Source organism: Pocillopora damicornis, chromosome 4 (assembly GCF_964200805.1).
Source record: "Pocillopora damicornis chromosome 4, jaPocDami1.2, whole genome shotgun sequence".
Taxonomy (NCBI): domain Eukaryota; kingdom Metazoa; phylum Cnidaria; class Anthozoa; order Scleractinia; family Pocilloporidae; genus Pocillopora; species Pocillopora damicornis.
In genome coordinates, this window is record NC_142673.1 from 29,107,506 (window position 1) to 29,122,282 (window position 14,777).

Consider the following 14,777-nt stretch of genomic DNA (forward strand, 5'->3'; position numbering starts at 1 on the left):
ACGAGGAGCAGTTAGTTACTCCACAATAGTTTGAAAGAATTAAAATGGACACCTTTGTCCACCTATATTTAACGTGACAACTTTGTTTGCAATTTTATTTAGACATTCGGGATAGCCTGCAGCTATTTAATTCGCTATGTTGATGTTTTTGGTAATCATAAACTTATGAATTCAATTTACAACAAGCAAAGGAAGGAACAATCTTCTCTGATATTTTATCATTTATTTGTGACCTCAATGAAATTTGACATTCATTAAACGATATCTTAATTAACTTTAAATTCTACACTTTTATGTCACTAAAGGATTGCTGAAATTATCATTTTAATTTTAATTAAACTTGTGTAATCATAGAATCGATACGTAAGCGTTCAGTTCTATTGAATACCACTGGTGCGGCATCCTGATTTTGCCAACCTTCCAATCCAGCGACAAATTTCCTTCACCTTTTTCGAGGTCAAGCGTGTCATGACATTTTTCGCCTTGCTATTGACTGTTCCCGACAACACCCCGATGACATATCGATTTTGGTTCCTATTGTTTAACACATAAACGCCGGCCCCCGAGCAACCTCCAGCAGCGTCGCAGGTGTTCATGATGACTGTTCGGTAGGTGGTACTGTTCGGCTGCCAACCGACAGGGCACGACGAATACCACATTGAATTTTCTCGTTTGTCGTTCGGAAAGCAGGCGAAGTGCATGGCGCTGAATTGCTGGAGATTCTTCATGGAGAAAGCTTTGATGCGGAGATACGGTCTCCCATGGGGTCTCTTGAGGGTTAAAATTGCATAATCGATTTCAGGATTCATAGGGGTTGTGCCGTACCATGCACGCGGGAGAGAAACTTGTCTGACACGATACCAGGTAAAACGTTGGTTACTCTGAAGCACACCAACGTTTAACGATCGCCTCGGTGCCAGTAACTCATTTCCGTTGTGAAAACAGTGTGCGGCAGATAAAACGTGCCGGGGCCCAACCAGGACTCCGGAGCATGACCCTGCGCTGGGACTGATCTTGACTTTCACCATAGCTCCAAATGGCAGGCGTTGCACTGATTCAGGTTTTACGCGAAGTCTATCATCTGAGCCCACGATACTCTTCCTCTTGTATTTGTCAAATTCATCTGCGTTTTCTTGTTCAAAGGTAGCCTTCTTAATCTCCACTTCATTTACGTTAACTGCATCTGTAACAAATTGAATTTTTGGAAATTAGAGGGGAAATACTTTTTTAGAGCTGAAATCGATTCTCTGTTTACTGGAAGCATTGTCTAAGGCAGTAACTTAAATCGAAACGTTCTCTGTACTTACTTACCTTGATAATCATTTTCGAAACCTCGGCAAGAGATGAAATCACTAAGAATAAACACGAAAAGAATTCTGGAGCAAAGCATTTTCTTCACCAACCAGCGTTGAATTAACCAGTTTTCTTCTGGGTTCGACTTCAATTCTGATCGTCTTTTATAGAATTTGTTAAGAATAACTTAATTAGGTTTGTAAAACACGTACATACTACGCCCACGGCAAAAAAATTGAAAAATGACTATGTCAAAACAGGATAAACGAAAAGCTTCGTGGGGACTTCCTTTTTTTTTAATGGAGTGTAGAAAGTTACATAACAAGTTCTAATCATAAAACTCCAAAGCTAGAGCTGCACTTCTTCATTCCGAATCTTATGAAAACTAACAGAAAGGATTGTAAAATGTTACATTTGTAATAACAGGTCGTCCAAGCTCCGTTATACGATCATATCTGTAGTATATTAGCAGATAATGCCATTGCGCAATGGGAAGATTTGTGTAAGGAAACAATTTTATTTACAATTCAAAAAAAAAAAAATGAATGGGATTTGCACTAAGTAAACTGATAAGTTGAAGTCTTTTGCTTCAAATCGTTTGGCGCTGAGAAAGTTGGGAAAATTTTTCTCAAATTTAAAAACGCTTGGGGCTGACATAGCATTAATAGTTATCAAGCTTATCTAAATGAGATACAATTCTTCACAGATACATCGAAAGTGAATAGAACAGCCGCAGAATGATTCTTCGCTACAAAGTTAGTAAACAAAGTTGTCTGTTTATCTTTCAAACTTGAATTGATTAAGTTCATTTAACGCCAGATATATTTAGAGCCACTCTGATCTAAAATAAAGCCACACGTGATTACCCTTCTTAGCCACAGTTTATTGGAAATTATTAGCGACAAACGTTGAATAATGGGGAAATTATCTTTTATTCAAACAAATGCGTGGGCAGTATTTTATGAAAATGATATAAGGAAGAAGTTTTATTCAGCCTTTGGGAGTGATAAGCTTTAAATTGCAACACACAATCAACAACACCCACAATCCATATTTAGGGATTTCCCAGATAATTGCTGTTTCGTAGTAGAAGAACAGTTTGTAAGGCTTATAGAGAGTCATACCTGCACGTACTAAATAATTTTGTTTTAAGCTGCAAGGGAATCATTTTACAATACACATTTTTGATATGTCTGTCCTATATTTACAAAATTTACAGGAAATTTTGCAATTGCATATGAACATCTGGAAAACAGTCACGCCGTTTGAAGTTGTCGCAAGGAGTGTGAAATATCCCAAGAATAATCTCTGCAGCCTTTGAAAGGAAACAAAAACAAACATAAATCCAATTGCCTCTAATCTAAAAGTAAGGTTGGGAGAAGAAATTTTAATTAAAAAAAACATTTTTTCCGCAGTTTTATTTGACTGTTCCGGTTGAAAATCCATTAGGTTTTAACAACGTGTGTGACTCAGACCCGACCAAAAGAAAACGCGAGATCGCTGAAAAAGCGTAACTAACATCAAGTGATCAGATATACGTTCCTGAAAATGCAAACTGCCAATGTCATGCAGCGTGGACCAAGGTCGTAAAACAAAAGCTTCCTTCTATCAGAAAAAGTATTACCATTCGAGGAAAAAACCCCTGAAGATATTTTCCATATTCTATTCCGGGTTTAGAGCATTAAGGATTAGGAACTGTTCATGATAAAGTTTTCTAATATGGTCTTAGGTCAAAGTGCAGTTCTTTCATTGTATTTTTTAGTTAGGTTACAAACTAATCAAATTTCTTCAATATCTATTCCGATGCAACTCAGTCCAATCTTCTATTGCAGATTGAATGAATAACAAATGATCCTCAATGTATAAAGAAAATAGAACCAGGAAGTTTGATATTAAATATAGCCTTGAAAAGATTGATTGATTAAGCTGACTTACACGTACTAGTTTCTCGGCATTCAAATTCACTCCCGAAACAAGCAAATTATCCATTTCCCTTTCTCATGACCACTCCCAAAATCACCAAAATACTGTTTAGTTACGCAAGACTTTTCAAGAAATAGCTCTCTCAAGATCAAGTATATAAATACCACGGATGGGAAATCATAAAAATGAAGATAGTCCAAATAAACACATAAGGGAAAAAAACTATTTTTAAGGGGATCTTTTACATTCAGTATCGCCAAAACTGAGAACTTTCGCCCGCCCCTTTTAGAAAATAAAATACAAGATTATTTCCGATGATCAAACAATATTTAGATACTTTTCTAAGACTTAAAGTATAGGTAAAACAAAACATTGCTCAAACTGTACTGTGCAAGAAAAAATGGTATGCTTTTCTAATTTTGAGGTTATTTTGCCATTTCTGTATCTGTGTATAGAAGCATTAACGTCTCTTCTTAATTTCGTTGCTGCCTTTGTTTTCACTTACAAAACATTAAAGGACAAAAGGTATATAATAATCAGAATTTTAAATCTGGGAGCCGTTACATATGTAAGTGGTTCAAGTAATTATTATGTCGTGCAAAGTGTAAACACAAACTTAGAATACCGAATTTCGGTAGAGGTAAAAGGTGAGTAACTCGTCGGATACTCAGAGTAAAAGGAAACCAGTGTTTCATTTTTGGCAAGTCTCTGTACATCCTTCACGTACATCTTGAAGTCATTATCTTGTACTTGATTTTTTTTATAACTCTGACTTGAGATCTAAATTAGATCAATTTGGAGTTGGAGTAGAATTTTAAAATTGGAATACGAGTTCGACTTGGAGTAGAGGTGTAAGAATACCTAAATAAGGGAATTAAAACTTAGTTTATCCGGCTTCACGACTGTATATGTAGCAAGAGCAGAAATGACCACAAAAGCTTTCTTTGCTATAAAGTAAACGTAAGTTACTAGGATAAACATTAAATGCTAAGCCACAATCGTTTCTTATCGAACACTGATGCCATAAGACAACATAAAAAGTTCAAACTAATAGTATTGATTCTTAATTTTCATGAAGGAAGGTTAGCATGATGGTGAAGATGTTTCATTAGGATTTGTCAGTAATAAATCCTTGATTTTTCTTAGGCGAAAAGTCCATTGCAGCATAGAATGGTTTGTGATTATGCAACTACTTGCTGATATGCAGGGTTCCCTTTCGAAATCAAGGGGTGTTTGTAATATGCGTACAGCTACGAAATTTTTCTTCCCAAGAAAAAACTGACCATATTACTCTTTATACTGGTACTGGGTTGTGCGCGCCAATCATGAAATCCCCATTATTTGCTATGATGTTCAATACCCTCGGCTCTAAAATACCCCTCCCTGGTTAACCCCTTTAACTCCTAAGAGTGACTAACATCTAATTTATCCTTACAACATCAGCCCTGAATCAAACATTAAGGTCATGAAAATAAAGGAGATGACCACCAACTTAAGAATCTCTTGATTGTTAAACAAATTCTCCGTGTTAGAACCTTAGGAAATGTCTAGGGAGTAGTATGGAGAACATGCATACTGATCAGGTTAGAGAGTAAAGGGTTAATGAATAAGGGGTGGTAACGCCAAGGTAAGCCTGGCATACATTATTACGGTAATCTATGGAAAGCCAGGAAAATTATAATAAGTATATGCGTGGTTGTTCAAAACAATTATTATCCTCTTCGTTTGTATGTGAAGCAGAGTGCTTTAAAAGAAAAACAAATTTAGGCGAGGTTAACAAACCCCACACATGTTCTCTCTCGTGCAGCACTCGGTCGAAAAGGTTGTGGAAGTCAGTAAAGATTAAAACTTTATTTGTAACATTTTTATCCATTTATCACCATTACAATCTCCAAATCACTCTAACACATATATATAACAATTCAGTTAGTTGTAAACTTCCACCTTAAGGGAAAGAACCAACCAAAATTCTTAATTACAGATCATTCTTAATTACAGATTTGTTAAGAAAAAAAAAGCATCAACGAATATTTTATTTTTATAACTAGCTTCAAAACTCAGCTATCCGAAAAATTAAGCTATCTGCAATCTTATCTTAAGCTATCTAAATATTTTGTCAAAATGTTTGCTGGTTAAAATATTTTATAGTTTTGACATAGTTATTCTCACCAACAATACAAATCAGCCCAAATTAGGAAATATTGTGTACTACTTCTTTTTGGAGGATTCTACGCGCCGTTTGAGTCTCTTTTTAATTTGTACTACATCCTCACAACAGAGATACGCCTCCTGTGAAAGGATGAGAGGCGATGTAATGAGATTTAAGGGCATTCTTCTGATAAAAAGCCTTCTCACAGTACTGACACTGAAATGGCTTGTGTGGTGCATGTGTTCTCTTATGTGTGTTCAAAGTTGAAGCCAGTGTAAAACCCTTGCCGCAGATATCACACGTGAATGGTCTCTCTCCCGTGTGACGGTACACGTGCACCTTCAGGTTTCCCTTCTGATTAAAGCCTTTGCCACAAAACTCACACTTGTACATGCGCACGTCAGAATGTGTTCTCATGTGGTAGGTTAAATGGGTCAGCTGCTTGAATCCTCGCCCACATTTCTGGCACTTGTGGGGCTTTTCTCCCGTGTGCGTGTAGCGGTGGATCTTCATGTCGACTTTCTGGTGGAATCGCTTGCCGCAAAATTCGCAGCTAAATGGCTTGTAGTCGGAATGTGTGCGCATGTGGGTGTGAAGGTTAGAAGCGCGGTTGAATGCTTTGTTGCACTGTTGACAGATGTATGGCTTGGACGTTGTGTGAGTAAGCTGGTGACGAGTCAGGTTACCAAGCTGTCTAAAGGCGCGGTCGCACTGTTTGCAGACGTAAGGCTTGTCTCCAGTGTGAATTCGTTTGTGCGTTACGAGAGTACTGGAGCGAGTGAATGTTCTGCCACACTCATCACATCTATGCTTGGACCTGGGCTTTTTAGCATGGCTGTTTTCATACGCCATCATGCGTTGCTGTTCGCTAACAGCTGCAGTATCGGGGGAATTAGCGATGTCTGTTGAATCCACTGCTCCTTCATCACAAGTGTTAACTTTTTTGGCATCCAGTCCATCAGTCCGCTCTCCTTCAAGCGGAATCTCGTTTGAATCCTCCGCCTCCGTAGCATTACGGGGAAAAGACCAATTTCCTGTATCTTGAACTCTCTCTTCACTCTTTTGGACATCTCTTGGCTCCTTCGCCATACTTTCTGTAAATGAGTCGCACAGTGGAGGCCTGGTATTCCAGTACATGGCCGAGATGTTGAGCCCAGTCTCCGACTCTTTACCGTATGAAAAAAGCAAGGCCTGGTTGAAGGCAGCCGCTGATTGGCTATCCTCATTTGCGTTTGGCGTATTTTGGAACCATTGTTGAAGTGTCTCGTTGTTTTCTTGTTTCACTATTGAAGCTCTCTCACGTTCAAACTTTTCACGGAGGAAAATGGTACTGTGGTCAAACAAGGATGGTTGAATAGCATCTCTTCGAGGGAACATCGGTTTGAAAACAGGGTCAATAGTGTGACAAATGACGGACGCACGGGGGTGGTGACAAGCAAAGCGTGGTGCTTTTGGCTGCGGCAAGGCAAGTGATTTGACTGACGTCCCTGGTAGACTTTGGAACTCTGTCATATGACTGTGATATGGTAGATGTAATGACGGGTAGAAGTAACTTGACGCGGCTGGCTCACGATGGTACATAGAGCCTCGCTGAACAATAGAAAACGCTGATCTGTGAATAACCGGTTGCATTTTCTTTGCCGCCATTGATTCATCAGGGTTCGAATTGTCTGCTGATAAAAATAGAAATGATGAGGGGTTGGAAAAATGAGAAAGTAGGAAAAAAAAACATTTCGTAGGCGAATATTATTACAACATTGTGGTAGCAAAAAAGCTTTACACGTTTAAGGAATTTCGCAATAACTCTTAAAATGAAAGAAGCGTGGAATTTTTAGCCCCTTCTCTGCATTAATTAGTTGCGGCAGATCAGAACGCAGCGGAATTAAAATAAACCCCACATTGGTTAAGTAATTAGTGTAATAAGTACTTAATTCAAGAGATTGCAAAATCAGATTGTTCGTTACGAGGTCGAAAAAAGAGACGTGCTCAATTAGTTTAGATTTTAAAAGGAAGCAGTATCCAAAACAAGCATCGAGAAAATAAAATAACTCGGATGAAATTCTATCGAATTTTTGATGAATTTCGTTTTTGCTTGAAAATTAGCAGATACTAAGTTTTTTAGGTGGTTCATCGGCACAAAAAAACGGGCTAAATTTTATCAATCTTATTTGACTTTACGTAGAAATCAGTGTATGAAAAGACTAAAAGCTATGTATAATATGTTTCTTGACGCCATTTGGGTTTTTAAAGCGGTTCCAGCTATTTCGAGCCTGTCTTAAAATTTACCCGCTGTTGCGCAAACGTTGTCCAGAACGTATTATTATTCAGTTAAACTGAAATAAAATAGTAAAAAAAGTGCAATATCATACCATGCAAAATTTCCAGTTAGGTAGAGACAGCCATATGGGTGGGTACAAAAACAAACGCATTAAGAGACCACAAAATCCTAGACCACTTCTCCATTCAATCCACAACTATACATTCAATAAAAAAAACTTACTGCGGCTGTTTTCCGCTGCAACGCCAGTCTCTTCTTTGATCTGATTACTCCTTACAAGAAAAGCTCGAGGCATCTCAATCTCTGTTAATGAGTATAAAACCTGCAAAAGTCCAGATGTAAATAACACAGTTATTTCACAATGGACTGGTGAGGCATATCTCTACATAAGCACTCCAATTGGAAAGTTAAACGAAATCGGATTTTGAGTGCAAGCTTACCGTGCAATACCTGGCTGGCCTCTCTCGTGGTTTTCAGCACCGATGTGCATTTGAGTTCGAGATGTTCAGAACAAATGAACGCTACTGGGGCGCACTCCTATATCAGTCTTAATTGCTGTACCTTTTGTTGCTTCGCAAAAGAGAAATACACCGACGTCATAAAGACTTTTACTGATTAAAATGTAAAACGTTAATTGCTTTTTAGACATCAATGGTAATAGACCATTACTTGATGAACCGTTAAAGTTATGCAATAAATTCTTGACTATAGTGAAATTTATCCTCTCTTTGAGATATAAATTCACTTATCATCTGCAAAAAATGTTTATAACAGCTTCCAGTTTCTTTTTTTTTTTTTGACAGAATTGAAAATTTCACATACCATGGAAATCACTACTTTTTCTAAGTGCTATATTTAGCGCCATTTATTTCGACTGCTCGCCCATGTTTTAGGTCAATCAAAGCTGCATTACTCAATAACAATTGGAGTCATTTGTTACCTTAGCTCCTATTGCTTCCTTTCCGCATAAAGTTCATTGAACTCACATTTCTGATCCATTCACTAACACACCAAAAAAAAAACGGGTATCATTGTGACTCGGAGTTTCAGTGCATCAACGTAAAAAGAAAATCGGAGATCTAATTGAAACCAAGCAACGTGCTTTTTCTTCAAGCACGAAACAACTCACAATAGGAAAAGATATTCTTGCGAAATAAAAATGAAATTCATTCTTCTCTTTTTTAAAGGAAGTGACGGATTGACCATCGCACAAAAATAAACAGAAAACATCAAATCAGACAGGTTTATTTTCACACGTAATCAGTATGTTTAGTTTGTGCACAATTGGGTCGTAGAAAGAGAGGTAACTCATTGAAAAGAAGAAAACCTTTGAATAGGAGTGTTCAACCCTCACCCTGTTTTCTTGTTTTTTTGTTGTTGTTTTATTGCTATTTTTGTTTTTAAAGTTTTGGTTAAGTGAATCCACAGCTGAAAAGTTCATGAATTTACACAGTAAGATAATATAACTCTCAAGCTTGTAAACATCTTTTTAAAACTATCTTCACTTCTCGGTAGCATTAACTGTATTTTACATCCAATTGTGGTTAAATTTATGAAATGCAGTTGGTTCCAGGCAGCTGTTCACAGCTCCTTGAAAAAACTCAAATGACAAACAAGACAGGCTTAATATTTGAGCAGGTGAAACATCAGCGAAAGCGTTTGTTTAACTTATATTTGGTGAATTGTAGTTTTGAAACCCACAATCACACGTAAAATGAGAATTCAGGAAAAGATTCAGGCAGTTGACAGTTTTCCATCGTCTGATGGAAACTTTCCTGCTGCCAAAGGAAATAAAAATGAAATTCAAACATGAAATTCAAGAAGGTTCCTTTTACCCGCGCGAAATGTTTTAAGTAGCATGTAACACGCATGACGCGTGTGAAGAACTTCAATCTCGTATCCTCGCGACACAAAACTTCAAATCTTTCCGGAAAATTATGCCTGCTGAACGGTTGGTTTCCAAAATTTGGAAATTTACACAGGTTTTAACTGTCTACACTGTTTCTCGTATCGTTCTAAATATGGAAAATCCCAGTTTCTCTCTCCTTCGACCAAGTCAACACTTAATACACCACATAATTTTTTCTGATGCAAAAAAAAAAAAAAAATGAAAATGCGTTTGTGAAAATATTTGGTTTTTTTTTTCACGATACTTGATTTATCTAAAAGCCTATTCTCTACGTTTGTGCAACGAATTGTAACATGAGAAGTAATTGGCCCATTGAATTTCTGATAGTACGATTGAGGAGAAAGAGTTTCTCGATTATTGAGAAGTTAGCATTTTTTCTGCAAATAATTTTACTAAATTACACAGTTATTAACGGTATTTCTCTAAAAATGAAAATTTATCATGACAGTATTTGTTCTGGAGACTATTCACCAGTTAAGAGTCAATGGAAACTAAGGGGGGTGTGTCTCTGCACAATTCTTTTGTAGAGAGTAACAGGTAGACACCGTATTTTAACAATGGATATCAATCTTATTTGTTCCAAGTATCAATAAAAGGCATTAAAAATCGAGTATTCATTTTAAAAGACTTGGGATAGATATTCGACACAAAAATGGCTCTAATTGATCTTTTTGTCCACAGGAATTTAAATGCAAACAATAACTTTCAGGCTCCAGCAATAAGCTAATGGCCATCATGAAAAAGAGAATTTGTTTTGTTTGTTTGAAGAGATAGTCATTGAATGATGTCTTTGAAACCGCTTTCCTCACCAAAAATTCACCTATAAGGCAAGTAGTTTCACTTAAAGATAAGGGAAATGATAATTTCAGAGTCAAATGGAGTCCGCCTTATGTACTCGAGTGAACACTCTCCTGGTGAAAACTATTAAGCGATCACTTTGTGAGTAACCTCTTTGTTTCTCAGTCATGAACTGGCTGATGCTCGAATTCTTTAAATGTCCGCGATCACTGAAGTGGGCAGACATTTATCAAGTTCTTTTGTTCTGCGTCTTCTGTAAACTGCGACCTCACATATGATCCCAAAACAGTTTTTTGTTATCAATTATATAAATCCAATGCAAAATATACAACAAATCAATCGAGTACTCTGGATATCATGAAAAAAAGGTAGCTCTGTTATGAGAGACTAATTTCTAGTCCAAGTTCCAAAAACGAAAATGAATGACTGAGTGGATTTCGTGAAGTATGTTGCTTGAAGCAGGAAACTTTTTCTTACTATGTATTTTTTCTTTACTGTGACTTATAAAGCAAAAATATCAATAATTAGTAGATCTACATGGTTTATTACTTTAAGCAAACGCTTTCCCAGCACCAAGGAGTGCCTTTTGAGAGACTGGGCGTAACTCAGTTGTTATAAGTTCCGATGCAATTTTCAGGCATGATTTTTAACCAAAGATCGTAATGTTCATACACTTTCCACACCTATACATAGTTCTGCGGATTATTTATGTTAAAGTTACTTCATTTTACGTCTGATTAGTACTTTTTGTAAAATGACAAGCGCTTCAGTAAAAATAAAACGACTTTCAAGAAGAGGGTGATAATGATGGCAAATAAACTCCTTCTGGTTGTTTGCGGCCACCTAATAACGACCTTCCTCTCAATCAAGTATTACCAGAAACCTTAAAGTATCTCTCTTCTACTGAGACTGGTCACTGTCATTAAGTTTTAGCCAGTTAAGTAAGTCCGAACCGACAGTACCAGATCTTTACAGGATAAATAATTCAGGAAGTCGAAGATTTATCTTTCTTGTGGCGGTTGCGCTGCATAGATTAAGCTTTCAACGAACAATGCAGAAGAGAACAGTGCTTTTCATCTCATAAACACGACAGTTTGGGCAATCACGGAATACAAGGGTCACTACACGCGTTAAAAGGTTTCAATGGAGTGACAGCTTTTATGGCTAACAGTTCATTTCTTTCCACTGTGATTAAAGTAATAAATTTTCTGCGGTTTGGCTTTTTTACGACTACCAGGTAAAAATTTGTTAAGTTTTTTCGCCTAACGGCTAGCTTTTTTGACCGTTTTATGGCTTAACACCATTGAGACCCTCGTGTTACACATGGTAAGGGCATCTCAAGGTGATACTTGTTCATTAGGCTGACAAGTAGGTACCCGCTGTAATTAGAGTTGTTTATTTTTTCCTTTATTTCCCAAGCATTTAAATGAACATGATAATTATCGATTCATTTCTTGGCTCATCTGCGTTAAATGAAATGTTTCATTACACTCTTGAATCCCACGATGCCACTGCAAATAAACTGTTCAAAGCTGAGGTGACATTTACCTCTAGTTTCCGTTCGAAGAGCTGCCGTCGCACAAGAATTCAAATGAACGTTTTTGTCAAGAAAAAAATAAGACACAATGTTTTATACAAGCTTGGTTTTTCATAAACCTGTAAGGCAAGTCTTTTATTTTGTCGGAACTATAGCGAAATCATTTCATAATGACAATATTTTAAGTCTCAGCATGAATTGATGGTAACAGTACGTGAGGTCTCTATTTGTAAGGTAGAGGATAAAATCGGTTAGTGTGTTTACTGAACATTATTTTCAAAGGGATTAAATCCTTGAATGATATCGTAGTCTCCTTCTTTTAACCGAGGTTCGACAAAGAACTGATTCAGGCCAATCAGAAACATTGGTAAAAGATTTACATTGTGCCTGAAAAACTTAGTGAATTGAAAAAATAACTCTGAAAAGATCAGACAGGTAGTATGTTAAAAGGTACATTACCTAAACGTGCAAGAAAATGGTAATCTCAGTTTTTTTTTTCTAAATTTGAAAGAGCCACTACATGCGCCGATTATAAACAGCGTTCAGTCTTTCAATAATCGGCGATCATATAAAATGTCCACTAAATCAGAAAAACTGAGTAATCAAAATTTTTTTATTCAGTAGAGAGAATTCGTTGTAGTAGTCTGAACTTTCTTTTTTATATAATAAGCTTGTTCCAGAGTACGTCCATCACCTGTTCCCGGTGATAAGAATACTCTGAAGCCTCTCAGATACCCCACCTCTCCCATAGAGACAGACACCTGGGAAAAGTTTACAGACTGAATACTGTGTGAGCAACATTTATTGTTATTCAAGTACCTATAAATCTGCTATAGTGTGAACCCTACAATGGAATATTGAAAAAGAATATCATGGTGGTACAACCCCTTAAATCTAATTTAAAGACTTATTTCTCCTTGTTTACCGCAAATGTGTAGTTACTTTTGTTCTTGTTCAACACTTTTTCCTTTTCCAGTTATGCCTAAGGCCTTGATTGCTTATCGCTTTGACATGTTAATCTTTTCAACCGTTTAAACGAATAGTTAGTGGTGATAGCCAATTAACTCTTTCCCACTTATCCAAGATCATAATTCATAAAAATCCTGTATTCTTTAAAGAGCCACACAAATGGTTTCACTTAGATTACGTACCATTTCCTTCAAGTGGCCAGTTATTTTTCATAATCTTTATATTTGAAAGAGAGTAATCATAAGGAGATATTTGTTCAAAGGGAGTTTAATTTGCAAAGATGTAGTTTAACTGAAAATAAACAATAAATTCTTGTCTGCATTCACATCTTTTATCATAATACACCTCATTGTCACCGCTTGAGTTTTTATTGAGAACCTCCTGTAGTGTAGCAACTGAGCGCCGGTGTATTGTGCTTTGAGTAAGGATTACTCTTTAACGTGTACTGTGATCAAAGGTTGCAGCATTTCAGATTATCTTTTGCAGGTAAAACTAACTATAAACAATGTTCTATTGTAGGCAGTCTAACAACAGAGGGTCTAGCTGATGAATACTGCCACCCTAACCAAACCCTAACCCTCTTTCCAATTATCTTTGTCATTCAAATGTGATTTCGTTGAAAAAAAAAACCAATAAAGATAATGCATCGTTGACTAAATGACAATAGTTGTTCCTGTTCAAGTTAACACGTTGATTTACAATTGATTAATAATTGATTTCTGATTAAAAGGTCAAGGCGTAACCAGAAAATTAACCTTTGATTCATAAGTCAAAGAGTTTTGGCCGCGCGTTCGGTTTAAGAGCACATTTTCTTCCCCTAAAAAAGCTGTTTCCTGACCCGCATGTTATCGTTTGACCGGAAAACAATTTGGCTGGAAAACGCCAATTATACTCTAAGTGATTTCATTTTGGTCCTCTTCCATGCAATTTTTATGAAACTTTTGTAATTAGATTTCTTACTTATCATGTAATTCCTTTTCATGAGATCGAATAAAGACGTTATACGATTTTAAGTCTAGCGAATTGTTGGAACAACACAGTGGAACAACAGTTTTCAAATGAGTGTCGCGAGTAATCTTGACTATATTGTCGATCGATTGCATTGGTTTTACTTTACTTTGCTCAGAGGCCAGAAAACTCACACCACCCTCTCAGCCAATCCGATGTAAGTCTAACACCAAACTAAACTTGGTCGCCCGTGTCTTCCCGCCCTTATTAGTTTTAGTTCGCCTTGGCTCCTTAGGTTACTTCCCTCTCTCCTTATTGGCCGTTGTAAATACATCTACTTTGGTTAACTTTGGTGTTGTTTTTACAGCGCTCAATCGAAAAGTGCTTTAATGAAGCTTATTTCCCACTTATTCGTTCACTCAAATTAATTTCAACCAACGACTCTTAGACTCAGTGAACCTCAGAGCTATTAAATTAGGAAACCGCTTCAGGCAAACCTTTTAGTAATCCAATCAGAGCGTGAACCCATTTGACTTTGTTGACTACACTTAAATTAGTTTAAATGTGACTCCTACTCAGGCCTTTTTTCTGCTTGATTGTGCAAGGGAAATTCAGCGATAAACCACCAGAGAAAGCAAGCATTAATGGGCAAAGTCCCAAAAGCCTTCAAATAAGTTTAGTCCAGTTATTTTCTCCAATTAAAATACAATGACACCCATGATGTCTAGATCTCAGTGTACCACCTCATAACGTAATCGGTTTAACACTTTTTTCCTGTAAAGAATAATTTGTAACCTGTTATCACTGCCGCTCCCCCTTTTTTTCTTGCTTCATAAACCAGGCCTTAAAATGTTTCTCTTTTTTGCGCTTCAATTGAGTCGAGGAAAGCAAGTAAGGCTTCTCATGAGTGAGACGAGAAGTGCATCCTCTCGCACGCGACTCCTCCTTTGCCCTGAGCTTACTTTTGCTCGTT

At 36.9% G+C, this 14,777-nt stretch overlaps 2 protein-coding genes across 2 annotated transcripts; both read right to left on the reverse strand.

Moving 5' to 3' along the window:
- Nucleotides 1-206: 206 nt before the first annotated feature.
- LOC113670715 (serine protease 23-like) lies at nucleotides 207-1,471 on the reverse strand. Its single transcript, XM_089202435.1, has 2 exons — nucleotides 1,312-1,471; nucleotides 207-1,183 (listed from the first exon to the last, which is right to left on the reverse strand). The coding sequence occupies exons 1-2, from the start codon at nucleotides 1,388-1,390 to the stop codon at nucleotides 378-380; spliced, it is 885 nt and encodes a 294-aa protein (XP_089058561.1). The 5' UTR covers nucleotides 1,391-1,471; the 3' UTR covers nucleotides 207-377.
- Nucleotides 1,472-5,349: 3,878 nt separating this feature from the next.
- On the reverse strand, nucleotides 5,350-7,012 carry LOC113670706 (uncharacterized). Its single transcript, XM_027186882.2, has one exon. It carries the CDS (start codon nucleotides 7,010-7,012, stop codon nucleotides 5,486-5,488), a length of 1,527 nt encoding a protein of 508 aa, XP_027042683.2. The 3' UTR covers nucleotides 5,350-5,485.
- Nucleotides 7,013-14,777: the final 7,765 nt, after the last annotated feature.